Source organism: Notamacropus eugenii, chromosome 1 (assembly GCF_028372415.1).
Source record: "Notamacropus eugenii isolate mMacEug1 chromosome 1, mMacEug1.pri_v2, whole genome shotgun sequence".
Taxonomy (NCBI): Eukaryota; Metazoa; Chordata; class Mammalia; order Diprotodontia; family Macropodidae; genus Notamacropus; species Notamacropus eugenii.
Window position 1 is genome coordinate 404,955,362 of NC_092872.1, and position 14,697 is coordinate 404,970,058.

General features: G+C 35.8%; 1 protein-coding gene across 1 annotated transcript in view; it reads left to right on the forward strand.

The window, feature by feature from the left end:
- ATP6V0E1 (ATPase H+ transporting V0 subunit e1) overlaps positions 1 to 14,697 on the forward strand; it is a 44,962-nt gene that overhangs the window by 27,748 nt on the left and 2,517 nt on the right. The window contains exon 3 of the mRNA XM_072630984.1: positions 2,785 to 2,914. Coding sequence (XP_072487085.1) covers positions 2,785 to 2,878 — 94 coding nt within the window. The 3' untranslated portion in view covers positions 2,879 to 2,914. The remainder of the gene's footprint in view (positions 1 to 2,784; positions 2,915 to 14,697) is intronic.

Below are 14,697 nucleotides of genomic sequence, written 5' to 3' on the forward strand. Positions count from 1 at the left end.
AGCTCTAAATCTATATCTTATCTTTTTGGATATTGACATACATCTAACTCCTTACATAAGACTTGTGAACATATACATAAGCTGTTTTTTCTTTGGTACATTCTCCTGTGGTAAACTGGATCATTTCAGCTTGCGAATATCTTAATAGAACGATCAGAACTGAAATATTTTTAGTTCTCATTCCTACTGGGGGAGGGGGAAGCTGGGGACTTGGTGTGAGTCTAATAAATATTTGCTTTCAAATTGCTAAATAGTATATTTTTCTCTCCTTGTAGTAAACATTATTTCTTCTAAAAGTGGATGCAGCCATTTTGGACTCACTCTGCCTGTGGTTGGGGAATCCCTGATTTGTGTGGAATTTTCCATGCCTCTTAGCTCTGCAACATGTTAGTGATAGCTTAAGTAAAAAGCTTTTTCTAATACACAGACCTCTCTCTCTCTCTCTCTTTCTCTCTCTCTTTCTCTCTCTCTCTCTCTTTTTCTCTCTCTCAGCATTCAGTAGATGCTAAAAATTTAGCTACATATCTGATATTTTAATACGTCAATCAGAAAGCCAGATCCATCTCATCAACATAGTGTTTGAAAAAAATGAGTCAGCATAAGATAGCTGTTTTGGAATGATTTCCTCAGGTGCCTTATTTCTTGCCACAAAACCTTATTCTTTGTACGTGTATTTGGGGGTGTGGTGGGGGTGGAATTATTTAGTTTTGTTTCTGTCTCTGGGCATTGGTTTCTGATGTGTCGGATAGACTGTTTAGTAATTTGTTGATCCTTGGATTTAGGATTTTTATTTTTATACTGATAATATTATGATACCATCATCAGAAAAGTTATATGAAAATAATAGGTAACATTTATATAGTACTTCTTCAAATCTCTTTATATGCATAATATCATTTGTCCAAAATGATAGCAAATTGCAATAAAAGAAGCCTAACCAGACAACTGCTTTTGGGGTTTGGCCTTGTCTAGAAAATTTTCCCCTTCCTCAGGAATTGAATGTTATATAACAGTTTGGAAGAAGTCAACACAGCTATTTTATGTACCCTGGTTTCTACCCAAACTGAGTTGTTGGGGTTTTTTTTTTCTTTAGCAAAATTTTGGGAAGGAGAAGAATCAGAGAAGAAATATGACAATTACTCAGGGTAGGTGTCTTTATGATAAAGAAAAAGAGGCAAGGCAGAACCATGAACCTTTTGTTTTACTTCTGTTACTAAAGTGATTAATATTTGGATTAGAAAAGACAGAGCAAGAATGACTGAGAGAGTGAGTTAAAGTAAAGTTGGAGATAAGACTGCACTAACTGTGCTTAAGAAGTCACAAGTCACAAGATTTATATCCCATGGTGTGCTGAAAGAGTTAGTCAATGTGATTTCTGTGCCACTGTCAGTTGGCAGATGATGAAAGATTATGAAGAATGAGAAAAGAGCTACAGAGGATAAAAAGAGGGTTGCCCATATTTTCCAAAAAAGGGGAGAACAATAGCATCTATAAACTATATAGGCCAGTAATCCTGACTTCAATTCCTGACAAAATTTAGCATCTGTTTTTGAAGGGACATTTTGTGAACGTGTAGAAAAGAAAGCAGTGTTCGCTAGAACTCAGTATGGCTTCTCCAAGCACATGTCATGCCAGAATTGAGCTGAGTTCTTTCTTTGAGACTGGCCAGTTGGAATATTGGTATAATTTAACCAGAGTTCATCAAAGCATCTAACAAGGTCTCTCTTCTATCCTGTGGACAAGACAAACATGCTAACTAGGTGATAGTACCATTGGAGTATTGGGATCTGAATGGATGACAGAAACCAAGGATTGGTTGGGTGGATGAGGTCGAAATAAAAAACAAAACTTCTAATGGAATGCCTCAGGGATCTGTTCTTGACCCTGTATTGTTAAGTTTGTTATCAGCAATGTTGATGAAGACTTGACATGCTTATCAAATCTGCAGATGATACAAAGCTGGTAGGGATAATTTAGATTCTAGTTAACATTAGCATAGTCAGGATCTAAAACAATCTCAGCTGGCTAAAACATTGAACAAAATCTAATAAAAATGAAAATTAAAAAGAATGAACATTATGTTTGTGAAATTTTTTTTTTTTTGAAGTGTAAAATAAGGGAAGCATGCTCACCTAAAAAGATCCTAGGTTTTTGGTGATCCGCAAGCCCAATAGTCCATCAAGCAAATGGACTCATAGGCTGCATTAGAGCCTTAACTTCCTAAGTAACTGAGGTTATTTTTCTGCAGTGCTCAACCCTGGTTAGACCACATTTGGAGAACTGTATTCTCCAATCTTCACATTTTAGGAAGGACATTGACAGACTGAAAAACATGTAGAGAAAAAATGTAAACAGGTAAAGATCAACTGAAGAACCTGGGCCATTTTGTCTGAAGAAGACTTCAGGGAGTACATAATATTTGTGGGAGGGTATAAGATTTTTAGAGGAAATTTTTAAAGGAAAAAGTTGAAACGTTTGCTCCCAAATGAAGAGGTACCATATGAAATTGTCAAATGCCAAAAATCCTTAACACGGCAGGGAAAAAAAAATCCTTTTTACCATAATTGGAAAGTATGCTCTTCACTGTAGTGTTCTGGATGAAGTTTGGCTTGAAGGCTATTGATGATTTGTGAGAGAAATGATTTATTTGCCCTTGTGTGGTATTAAGAGATGTGTTTGTTATCTAGTCTTCTACCTGCAAATGGTCATGTTCTAATATAATTTTAATTTTTCCTGCCTCCTCCCAATACCCTTTCCTACCCACCCTTACCCACCATTTTGTAGTTGGCTGATTGCTATTCTGGCCCAGCTCAACCCTCTCTTTGGACCACAGTTAAAAAATGAAACCATCTGGTATCTTAAGTTTCGGTGGCCTTGAGGAAGAGGATGATTTGTATGATTCTTTGTCATCTAGGTAAGTATAAATGGGGCCTTTCACACGAGTATTGCGGGATCCATGATTAGGGATAGCTTTTGAAGGCCATTTGAACGTGTACAGATGTGCCCCAATTTAAAACTGATCTGAATTAACCAAACAGATTTGGAAGTGAATCGCTAAAGGATTTTCTTCAGTATCAGTGAATTTACAAAACCTTGATATTATTCAGGATAATTCAATAGTTAGTCCATCTGGGCATGCTTTAGGGAACAGCACTCACTAGTTCATTAGTACCATATAGTATTCATTAGTGACACATTGATGAACATAATTAAATTAATTAGCATTGTGTTCAGTACCATGTAGGGGAGGAACCTTTTGATCATTGTTAATGTACACTACGCTACTTAGAAAGTATGTAGAGTTTAGGGACATTCCAGTCAAGCAATGACTATAGGATTCTTAAGACTCTTAAATTAAGAAGACTAAAGACTCTTAAATTAAGCTTCATCCAGAAGTTCTTTGAAGATCACTTTACTCTGGGTGCTTCTTGGAAATTATTTTGGCATTTGAGAGGGAAAAGCTTGTGGAACATATAGAAGTATGGAAATTGAATCATGTAATTGATTAAACGTATAAGTAAAGTTTACCAAGTTGAATGTGTCAGAAGATGAGAACTTTATTCACACAGGAAGAAGGAAAATAATTTGAATTTATGTGAAGAAAAAGAAGAATCCTTTACCTTTTTTCAGCCACTCTCTTTATTTGTAGATGAGATTAGTCATCGATCTAGGCAGAGCAAAAAAAAAATATCTTAGCAATTTTCTTTTGTAGCTAAGCCTTAAATGTGCCTGGTAGAATTTTGTGAGATAACTTTTTCCAGATTTTTCATTTTCCACTGCTGTGCTCAGTGGATATTTAGAGCCAGTCACCGCCAACCAAGTTTCTGTAATTTATACATGGTATGGTGGAAAGAACCTGAGAGTTGTGAGTTCTGAGTTTTAGTCATCATTCTGCCACCAATTATTGGTTTAACCATGGGCAAGTTATTTTACTACTTAGTTTTTTCACATATAAATTTGTTTGGACTATTTCATCTCTTATGTCCCTTTTAGCTTTGAAATTTTCCCCTCCAAAAATTGTCATTTTCCTTTTTTTTTTTTTTGGTCATATTTGTTGATTTGATGAGTGAGAGATAGAACCAGAGTTGTTTTAATTTTCATTATGTGTTGTCAGTGAAATGGAACATCTTTTTGTTCTTTGGTTGGATTTCTTCCCTTTAGAATTGCCCTTTCATATTCTTTGACCATTTGCCTCTTGGGGAATGGCTCTTATATTATATTTGAATCCTTTATTTGACTATCTTGAGTATCAGACCTTTATGAGAGAAACTTTGCCCATAGATTTTTTTTCCCCAACTATGTTTCCTTTCTAATTTCAACTGCATTGATTTTGTTTGTACAGGAGCTTTTCTATTTTAATCAAAAGTATACCTTTTATCTCCTGAGATAAAATTTAAAACTACCTTGTTTGGTCAAGTACTTTTCTCCTATCTATAATTGTGAAACGAATATTCTTCCCTATTCTTTTAGGAAAGAATATTCGTTGCTTTTATGTTTATGTACTCTATCAGTCTGGTGCTTATTGTGGTATATGATGTGAGGTATTTGTCTTAACCTAATTTCTGCAAGACTGCTTTCCAGTTTTCTGAGCACTCATTTTTTTTTTCCCCATCAGTGCATTTATTCATATGTACAACCAGTAATTCATAATAAGAACATGTTTAGATCTTAAACATAACCATTTACAATACAGCAAGGAAACAATGAGATTTTAAATACTAATATATTATATATCACAATGCACATATAAACTCCAAACATCCTCTCACCAATGCACAAAGAAGTAGGAGGAGAATCAAGAGAGAGGAACGTCACAAAAATTCATAAACGTAAGCGTTTTAGTCTCCAAAGGCTTATATAATTTCTTTCTTCCTTCCATTCTCTCTCTCTCTGTCTCTCTCCATTTCTTTATGTGTTTCCCTTTTTTAGTAATTCAAAAAATCTTGGCTTATTTCTTTATTTTTCTTTTTTTATTATTATTATTTTTTAATGTTTAACAATCACTGCCATACAATTGAGATTTTATCCCCCCCACACCTACCCCCACTACCCCCCTCCCTCCCCACGACTGCATACAATTCTTATAGGTTCTACGTATACTTTCCTATTGAGTACATTTTCACTATAGTCATGCTATGTAGTCGGACTAAAATAAATGGAAGAAATCATATAACAAATCAAAACATGATACACAAAAACACAAACACACACAAACACGATCTGCTACACTCTGCGAATGACTTCCATATTTCTCTCTCTGAGTGCTGAGCACTCATTTTTGAACGAGTCTTTATTGCAGTAGTTGGAATCTGGATCTTACCAACACTATACTACTATATTAGTTTGTTTTTGAGTTGTGAACCTAATGTGTTCTTCTTATCTAATTTTTCTAATATTTTTTCCCAGAACCAGTTTTAATGTTTATTGCTTTGTAGTATATTGTTTGAGATTAAGTATTGCTAGGTTCTTTTCCTTCTCACTTTTTAAGAAATAATGTATTTTTATTTTCATACTATTTATATAAAATAAAAAAAAACAGAAACCTGTTATTAGTAAAGATACTTAACCAAATATTTGTTCCAAAGCCAGAACCACCTCCGAAGCTGATAATATAAATATATTTTAAAAAGCAAATTCTAGGAGTGACCCTTGGGAAAATATACAGTGAGTCTAATTTTTTATACCTTTCTATAGATATATCTAACCTACAACCTCACTTTTTTTCATTATTACTCTAAGGATTCTTGACCTTTTGCCATTTCAGTTGAATTTTGTCTTTGCTCTATTTTTGACATTTTTTTCTAGCACTAGTAATCTTTTGGTATTTTGATCACCAGATCAAAACCAAATCTGTTAAATTAATTTAGGGAATAAGATCATTTTTTATCATATTGTTGTGATCCATCCATGAACAATTGATATCCCTCCAATTATTTAGGTTTCTTTCTGTTTCTGTGAAGAACATTTTGTGGTTGTATTTATATAGTTCCTATGTGTGTTTGTCTATTTTTTTTTAAGGAGTTGTTACCATTATCTGACTTAAACACAAACTTACTAGTCACTTATTTTGAGGACCATTTTACAACACAGTCTTTGGTTATTAGAAGACCTCATCCTAGAGATTGAGGGTACAGGAGGACACAATCAATCACACTAGGGTCTTGATCACTTTCAATATCAGTATTGTTTCCCAGTATAGTGAACAAGAAATATTGCTGTAACGTGTGTTGTTGGATTTTGCCAAACTGCTACTAGCTATTGGATTTTAAAGGTTATAATACAGGATCAAAGAATGACTCTCAGCCTTTTAATGCTCAGTAAGCATTTATTAAGCACCTGCTATGTGTCAAGTACTATGCTAAGCATTTTAACATAGGACAAATGACATAAATTGTCATTTGGACTGTGGTCCAAATTGTCTATTATCAACAAGGAAAGATTCCTCCTGCATACTTGTTGAGCACTTAAACACATATAGCAACTTTCCTATGTGTTTGGTTTTTTTTTTTTAAAATAATTATTTTAAGAGACCAAATTTGGAAAGTAGGAGGTGTAAGCCAGAACATAGTGTTCAGTTGAGTACACTGCGGAACAATCACGCATGCTTTAGAACAATTCTATTTCATCAACATAAAAAATAATCTCCTATATGCTGCCTGACTTGTTTTAATCACCTTAATTGCTATGATTTTCTTTTACTTATTGAAAGAATTGAACCACAGTAGTCAAATGATAGGGGAAATTGTAGCTCATTTCATGCGTTGGTTAGCAGTTTTACACAGATACTTGAGTACAGATCTCTGAGATCTAAATTTTAAATGAGATTAAATATTAACACACAGGAGTGTATCAGGATTGTTCTTTCTCTACATTTAACTTTGTTCTGAGTCCACAATATTGAAATCCAAAACAGAATCCACAGCAGAGAATTTGCCATTATACGTAGAATAATAACAATCTGAGGAATGAACGATAAGAGTAGTGTCATTAGTAAACCTATATTCCTATTTAATATACTTGCTGCTCTAAGAAAGGGCTCTTTATCAAACTTGCTGTCAAACCCAGATCAGCTTGGTCATGGTTCCTCATTTTGATACAGGAGATAGGCATTTGACTGCTGTCATTCATTCAAATGAATTCAAGTTCAAATAGCAACTGCATACTTCTTTACCACCTGAACTTTCCCTACCATTATTCCCTACCAGGAATAATTCTTCTGTTCCCCCACTCCAGTCCATTAAGACCATTCTACCTGGGAGATACCATTAGCAGAATCACCTTCAAACCAAATTTCTTTTTTTTTAATTTTTAATTTTAATTTTTAACACAGTTCATATCACATAACACAATTCCAACTTTTGGTCAGGTGATATTTCTTTTAAAGCATTTACAATATAGACCACAAACGGATTTTTTTTTTTTAACATTAACCAACTGAGACACAAATAATAATTATGTATGCTAACTTCACAAGCCCTTGACCTAATTTTCTCCACAGTATTACTAAGAATTAAAGGACCCTAACTTATTGTTGTTGGTCTAAAGTCCTAAGCCTAATAGCTTAATTTTAGACTTGACCTCGGATGTTCACCTACCAACAATCTGTAATTTAATAGATCTGGTATTAAGCTTACAAACCTTTTGACTATAGGAAATTGCCACTAAGAGTAGGGACATTTCAGGGAAACACTATCTCCCCATCTTCATGTCAGTTCCAGGCAGAAGTAGATTGTCAACTTGCATTCAGTGAGGCTTAGAGTCTGCCAGGTGTCAGTAGAGAAATTGAGTCAGGAGAATCCTAACTCAGGCCAGGCTGAACAGCCACTCTCCCACCCTTCCCATGAGATCACCTTTTTCAGTTCATACCAGCATCTCACAGGCTTACTGGCATCATGGATTGGAGGCTCAGATCGCCTTTCTTGCTATCTATACCTGGAGTTAAACTCAGTCACTTAATAGTCCCATAGCTTCTTAAAATGACAAGTTCCAATAACCAGGTTTCAGATATGACTATAATTTCACATTGGCTAAGGAACATCTTTTGAGGCAAGTCTTAAGTGGTTTACATGCCTTTCTGTACCTGTTCTAGTTCCTGCTTAAATAACAAACATAAAATCAAATTTACCATTAAAACCTTAACTTTTCCATCAGTGCCAAATTTTACCCGAAGTTACTTGCTTGTAGGAGACTTAGATTAAAATTCATTTCCCTAAACTAAATATGTCTTTGATTTAGTCTCAGTAATTAATTCAGTCAGTTGTTTTAATACTAATTGCTTTTGCATCACTTTGTAACATGTTCAATTTTTCTCCCCATCTCTCCCCTCTCCCTACCCCCTAATACCTTGCATTCTGATTACCCCTTCCCTCAATGAGCCCTCTCTTCTATCACACCCCACCCTTCCCTTGTCCCCATCTTCTCTCTTTTCCTGTAGGGCAAGATAAATTTCTATACCCCATTACCTGTGTTTCTTATTTCCAGGTTATATACAATAATAATTCTCAACATTTGTTTCTAATACTTTGAATTCCACCTTCTTTCCCTCCCTCCCCATCCTAACTGAGATGGCAAGCAATTCAATACAGGCTATATATGTGTCATTTTACAAAAGACTTCCACAATAATCATGTTGTGTAATACTAATTATATTGCCCTCTATCCTACTCTCTCTCCCCTTATTTTTTTTATTTCCTCATTTGACCTTGTCCCTTCCCAAAAGTGTTTATTTCTAGTTAGTCCCTTTTCCCATTTGCCTTTCCTTCTATCATTCCCCTCACCCCACTTGTCACCTCCTCCCCTACTTTCCTGTAGTATAAGATAGATTTTCATACCAAATTTAGTGAGCATGTTATTCCCTCCTTAAACCAAATGTGGAGAGAGTAGCTTTGCTTTTCCCCTCTCCCCTTTTTCTTTTTCTCCTCTATTGAACAAGATTTTTCTTTTTCTCTTTTATGAGTTATAGCCTGCCCCATTCCATTTCTCCCTTTCTCCTCTCAGTATTTTCCTCCCTCACCACTTAATTTTTATTTTATATATTTTTTCATCATCTTTTCTGATTCAACACAGCCTGTACTTTCTCTCTGTGTATGTGTGTGTATGTACAATACCTACACCTACCCAAATACTGAGAAAAGTCTCAAGAGTTATAAATATTTTCATTCCATGTAGGAATGTAAACAGTTCAGCTTTAGAAAGTATTTTATGATTTCTCTTTCCTGTTTACCTTTTCAAGCTTCTCTTGATTCTTGTGTTTGAAAGTCAAATTTTCTATACAGTTCTGGTCTTTTCAACATGAATGCTTGAAAGTCCTCTATATCATTGAATGACCATTTATTCCCTTGAAGTATTATACTCAGTTTTGCTGGGTAGGTGATTCTTGGTTTTAATCCCAGTTCCTTTGACTTCTGGAATATCCTATTCCAAGTCCTTCAATTCTTTAATGTTGAAACTGCCAGATCCTGTGTTATCCTGATTGTATTTCCACAATACTCGAATTGTTTCTTTCTGGCTGCTGGAAGTATTTTCTTCTTGACCTTGGAACTCTGAAATTTGGCCACAATATTCCTAGGAGTTTCTCTTTTCAGGTCTCTTTCAGGAAGTGATTGGTGAATTCTTTCAATATTTATTTTGCCCTGTGGTTCTAGAATATCAGGACAGTTTTCCTTGATAATTTCATGGAAGATGATGTCTAGGCTCTTTTTTTTTGATCATGGCTTTCAGGTAGTCCCATAATTTTTAAATTATCTTTCCTGGATCTATTTTCCAGGTCGGTTGTTTTTCCAGTGAGATGTTTCACATTATATTCTATTTTTTCAAACTTTTGGTTTTGTTTTCTAACTGCTTGGTTTATGTCATAGTCATTTGTTTCCCTGAACTCAATTCTGTCTTTCAGAGAACTATTTTGTTCAGTGAGCTTTTGAACCTTCTCTTTCTTTGGGCTAATTCTGCTTTTTAATGTCTCCTTGTTGGCTTTTTGGACCTCTTTTTCCAATTGATTAGCCTCTTTTTAAAGGTGTTATTTTCCTCAGCATTTTTTGGGTTTTCTTTTAGCAAGCTTCTAACTCCCTTTTCAAGGTCTTCTATTGCCTGAGTCCAGTTTGAGTTCACTTTGGAGGCCCTGGAGGCAGGGGTCTTAACTTCCTGTGACAGTAAGCCTTGTTCTTCCTCATCCAAAAGGGATGGGAGGAGACACCTGTTCACCAAGAAAGTAACCTTCTATGGTCTTATTTTTTTCCCTCTTTTGGGCATTTTCCCAGCCAGTTACTTGACTTCTGAATCTTTTGTCAAGAAATTAGACTCTGCCACTCAGTTCCCCTGGGCTTTGGATGGGGGCAGGGCAGTGACTGAGGGCTGGAGTTTAGGTCAGCTGCTCCCTTCTGCCAGAGGCTTTAAGCTGAGCTGCCTGAACAATGGATCCAGGTTGCTTCCTGGCCACAGTCACTGCCTCTATCATCGCTTCGGGCTATCGCTGGAGAAACCACCCCCCGCCATCGCCCAGCTGGGAAAGCCCTCCCTCACTGACCGTTGGATCTTCCTTTGTCGCTTATGGGTTGAGGTATCTGCTACATTCCCTGCTAGGAACTCTGCCTGGAGGTCTGTTCAGGTCCTGTCCCTCCCAGTGTGGTGTGGCCAGGGATGGGCTCTGCCCCGCTCAGCATCTCATGAGATAGACCTTTCCTGTTAGCCTTCTGGGTTACCTTTGGCTGGAAATCTCTTTTGCTCTATTGTTCTGTGGCTTCTGCTGCTCTCGACTTTGTTGAGAGTCACTTTTACAGATATTTTCTGGGCTGTGGGGGAAGCACTAGAGTATATGTGTCTTTCTACTCTGCCATCTTGGCTCTACCCCAAACCAAATTTCTAATTAGAATTTTGCTGCTGATTTAGATTTGATAGGAATTTGTCATATATCAGATTCCTTTTTCCACCTCTAATATTGCCATCTGCCAAAGCAAAAGTCCCTTTTACCTGCTATTTATATCATATACTCATCCCAATCCTAGTCTTCTCAAAACCTCCACTGGGTTAAAAAAAATTCTTCATTCTACATCTCTTTGACAATCTTTTCTGCTTTCTGCCCCTTGTAGAAACATGACTTTCACCCAAAGACAATACATTCTCTCTAGCACAGACCCATTTTCTCTCATGCTCTGCTCTCCTCTTCTAATTCTTGATGATTTTTCTGTTAACATCATTCAGTGACCTCTACTTTGTAGTTGATTCTCTCCCTCACTACCACGCTGTCTAGAACCTAAGTGCAGACATCATTCATCATCTAGATCACTCTTCCTTTTTTTCTCAAGGAGTTCAGTACTTGGCTCACAGTTTTCTCCACCTAATTGCCTATTTTCACTATTTATGTTGATATTTCTTCAAAACACTCTGGCCTCACAGTTCATCAGACTCTTAGTTCCTAAGACCTCCATCTCTACTTTAGCAGCCCATAAAGGTAATATTATCTTACATCTCACCATTATCCCCAATTGTTCCACTTCCATGATCGTTTTTAAAAAGCATTTATATTAGTTTCCATCTTTATAAGCCTCCTTTTTATTAAATAGTAAACAAGAAAAACATAATTTGGCACCAACATGTCAGTTTCTTGGGTTTTTTTGGACACACATACAAAATACCCTGCAGAACGAAAAAATATGCTGCAAAATTGAAATAACCAACATATTATTGAAAAACAAGGCTGCACCACCCCAAAAGAAGTACCTTATGTTGCTAAATACATATCCAAATCCAAGTTTAATAAAATTCCCTTTGAAATATTACAGTTTAGAAACAAAAATTACATCATTAGTTATAAGGACAACTGCAAATATTTTACATTAAAATTTCAGCCACTAAGCCTAGAAAGATCATGATAATATCAACAGCAAAGAACTAGAAAATCTTTGAAATGTTAACAAGATATTTCCTTAAAATTTCACAAGAAAAAAATATTGTAGTTGAAACTTTTTGTACACTGCCCTCAGATTCTTTTTTCTTAATATGAAAGTAGAGTTTTTGTTTTGCTATTGAGCATGAAAATTCTAGAGAATATTTGTAAAGAGACATAGAGCTGATACTGGTATCTGAACAAGGACCACTTTTCCCAGAGGAAGGGCAGGACTGGCAAGCTATGTAGGTCATCCTGGAACATCTCGATCCAATCCTCTGTGACATGTTCCTCTTTGATCAGTCTACTGTCCTGTTGTTTCTATTGCCTCACTTTTCCTAAACCTGTTCTTCATCTCTATGATGACCTCTACTCCCTCTGCTCCTCCCTGTTCTAGGCTACATTTCTTTTCTTCATATTCTGGACCATAGATACATCCAATAGAATTGGTAGACTATAAACTCTATGAGAACAGATACTGACAAGTGCATAATAGGTGATTTCTGCTTAGTTGCCACTCCTTTGCTTCCTCCCCACTGAGGCTGTCATATTTACTTACCTGAACTATTATAATATCCTCATAGTTGACCTCGCTGTCTCAAGTCTCCATTTTCCAATCCTTCCTTCACACAGCTGCCACAAATAATCTTCCTAAGTCACAGATCTGACATCCTCTCCTCTAAAAAAAACAAAAAACAAACCTTTACTGGTTTCCCATTTCTTCTCTATTCTACATTCTCTATAGCCTAGCATTTATGGCCTGTCTTAATTCACATTACTTCTGGGTACATTCCTAGTAATGGAATCACTTGATCAAAGTGTATAAACACAGTGTGTTTTCACATAATTCTGAGGGGTTTTCCAGAATAGCTAGAGGAATTCAAAGCTCCTCCAGTGTGAGTGTGAGAGTGAGAGAGAGAGAGAGAGAGAGAGAGAGAGAGAGAGAGTGAGAGAGAGTGGGTGTGTGTACGTGTGTGTGTGTATGTATGGTACCATTATATAACAATAGTACATATATAGTGGCCATCTCATAAATAATTATTTAACTGATCTCACATATTAAATAAACTAAAATATATACATATTAAATACATATGTGATTCAGGATTAACAAGAAGAAACTTGTTAATTTACTAGCAAATGACTTCACACTGTCTTCTGAAAACAGCTTGCATATTTCTGCTGTCGGCTTGTGCCACTCTTTCATCTTCACATAGTGGAATTATACTATTCTTTGAACATCCAGCTCTTATCTCCTATTTTTTGGGAAGCTTTCCTTTGATCACAACAGCCACAATGTGTTCTCTTACCTAAACTTACCTGGTCCACCTATTTGGCATTTACTTACTGTCATGTGTTGTCATCTTATGCCTTATCTTTTTATGTCTCTTTTGTCAGCCCTACTAGATTGTGAACTGCTTGAGAATATCTAATCCTTGGGAGGTAGGGTGTGTGTGTCACCATATATATTCACCTTCTTTGTCAGGAGGTATGTATGGTATGTTTCAGAATCAGTCCTGGAATTGTGGTTGGTCACTCACTACATTGTTTTTAAAACTATGGTTTTTAAAGACTTTGAAAGTTGTTTCTGTGTGTGTGTGTGTTTGTATGTATGTATGTATGTAAAATGTTAATAGTGCCAGAAGGGAGATTAGAAATCATTTTATCCACCCCCCTCCTCATTTTACAGATGAGGAAACTGAGTCCCAGGGAGTCAAAAATAACTTGCTTCATATCACAGAAATACTATAGTAGCTGAGCCAGAGCTAAAATCTAAGTCTCTTGACTTTCAGACCATTGGTTTTGTCACTACACAAGACTGCTCACCAGTTTTAGGTAGGTGCTCAGTAAATATTTGTGGGCTGGATAAGTGTCAATGAGAACTATAAACAATTATTGAAGGAGTATTATAATTGCTGAGTGCTCGAGTAGTTAGGAAGGGAAGGACCAGATTTCACTTATTTAGAGGAAAGTTAAAAGTCAGTAAAAATTAAATTCATAGTCACATAGCAATAATTTAAAAATACATCATTTAACTTGAGGGACCAGACTCTGTTTCATCAAAGGATTTCTTCAGAATTTTTCTCTGACCCTGATTTTAATAATAACACTTTACATAATGCCTTTAATCTGAAAGTTTTAAGTACACAGTATCTTTGTCTTATTTCCCTCATTTTGCAAATGAGGAAGCTTGAAAAGAGAACATGTGAGCTATCCAAAAACAGAACAATTGCGCAATAGAGGGAAAATGAACACTATATATTTTTGTCTCACTAACTTCAGACCACAAGGTCATGTTATTTAACTTACTGCTTAATTTCTTTTAAAGCAGTATCATTGCGTGTATTTGAAAATAATCCCTTCATGCATATAGTTTTTTTAGGCTCTGTTTTCCCTTTCCATGGTAGTTTGTTTGACAGAAAGCCATACTTTTTGTTGTCTAATCAATAAACATTTAATGGGAAAATACCATAGCATATAAAAGATCAGTATTCACCAACTGTATTTTCTCCAGTAAAGTTAATATTCTCTCTTGCAAAAGATGTGTTCTGCTAACTGAGAGACAGTGAAGCATCTTGAAAATCTTTTAAACCATATGCTGCTAAAAACTTTCAACCCTGGCCATTTCTTTGCTTCTAACCCAAGTTTGCTTTCTTAGAATTTGTTTTGCATGTCACTTTGACTTCAGTTTGGTTTTAAAATACTATTCCTTGTAGTTCTGTAACATTTTGATGTCTTCAGTGATCAGAAATAGCCCAACATGTACCAGTGAACGCTTAAGCCTTTAGTGCCTTTGTATATGAATTTTTGAGCAT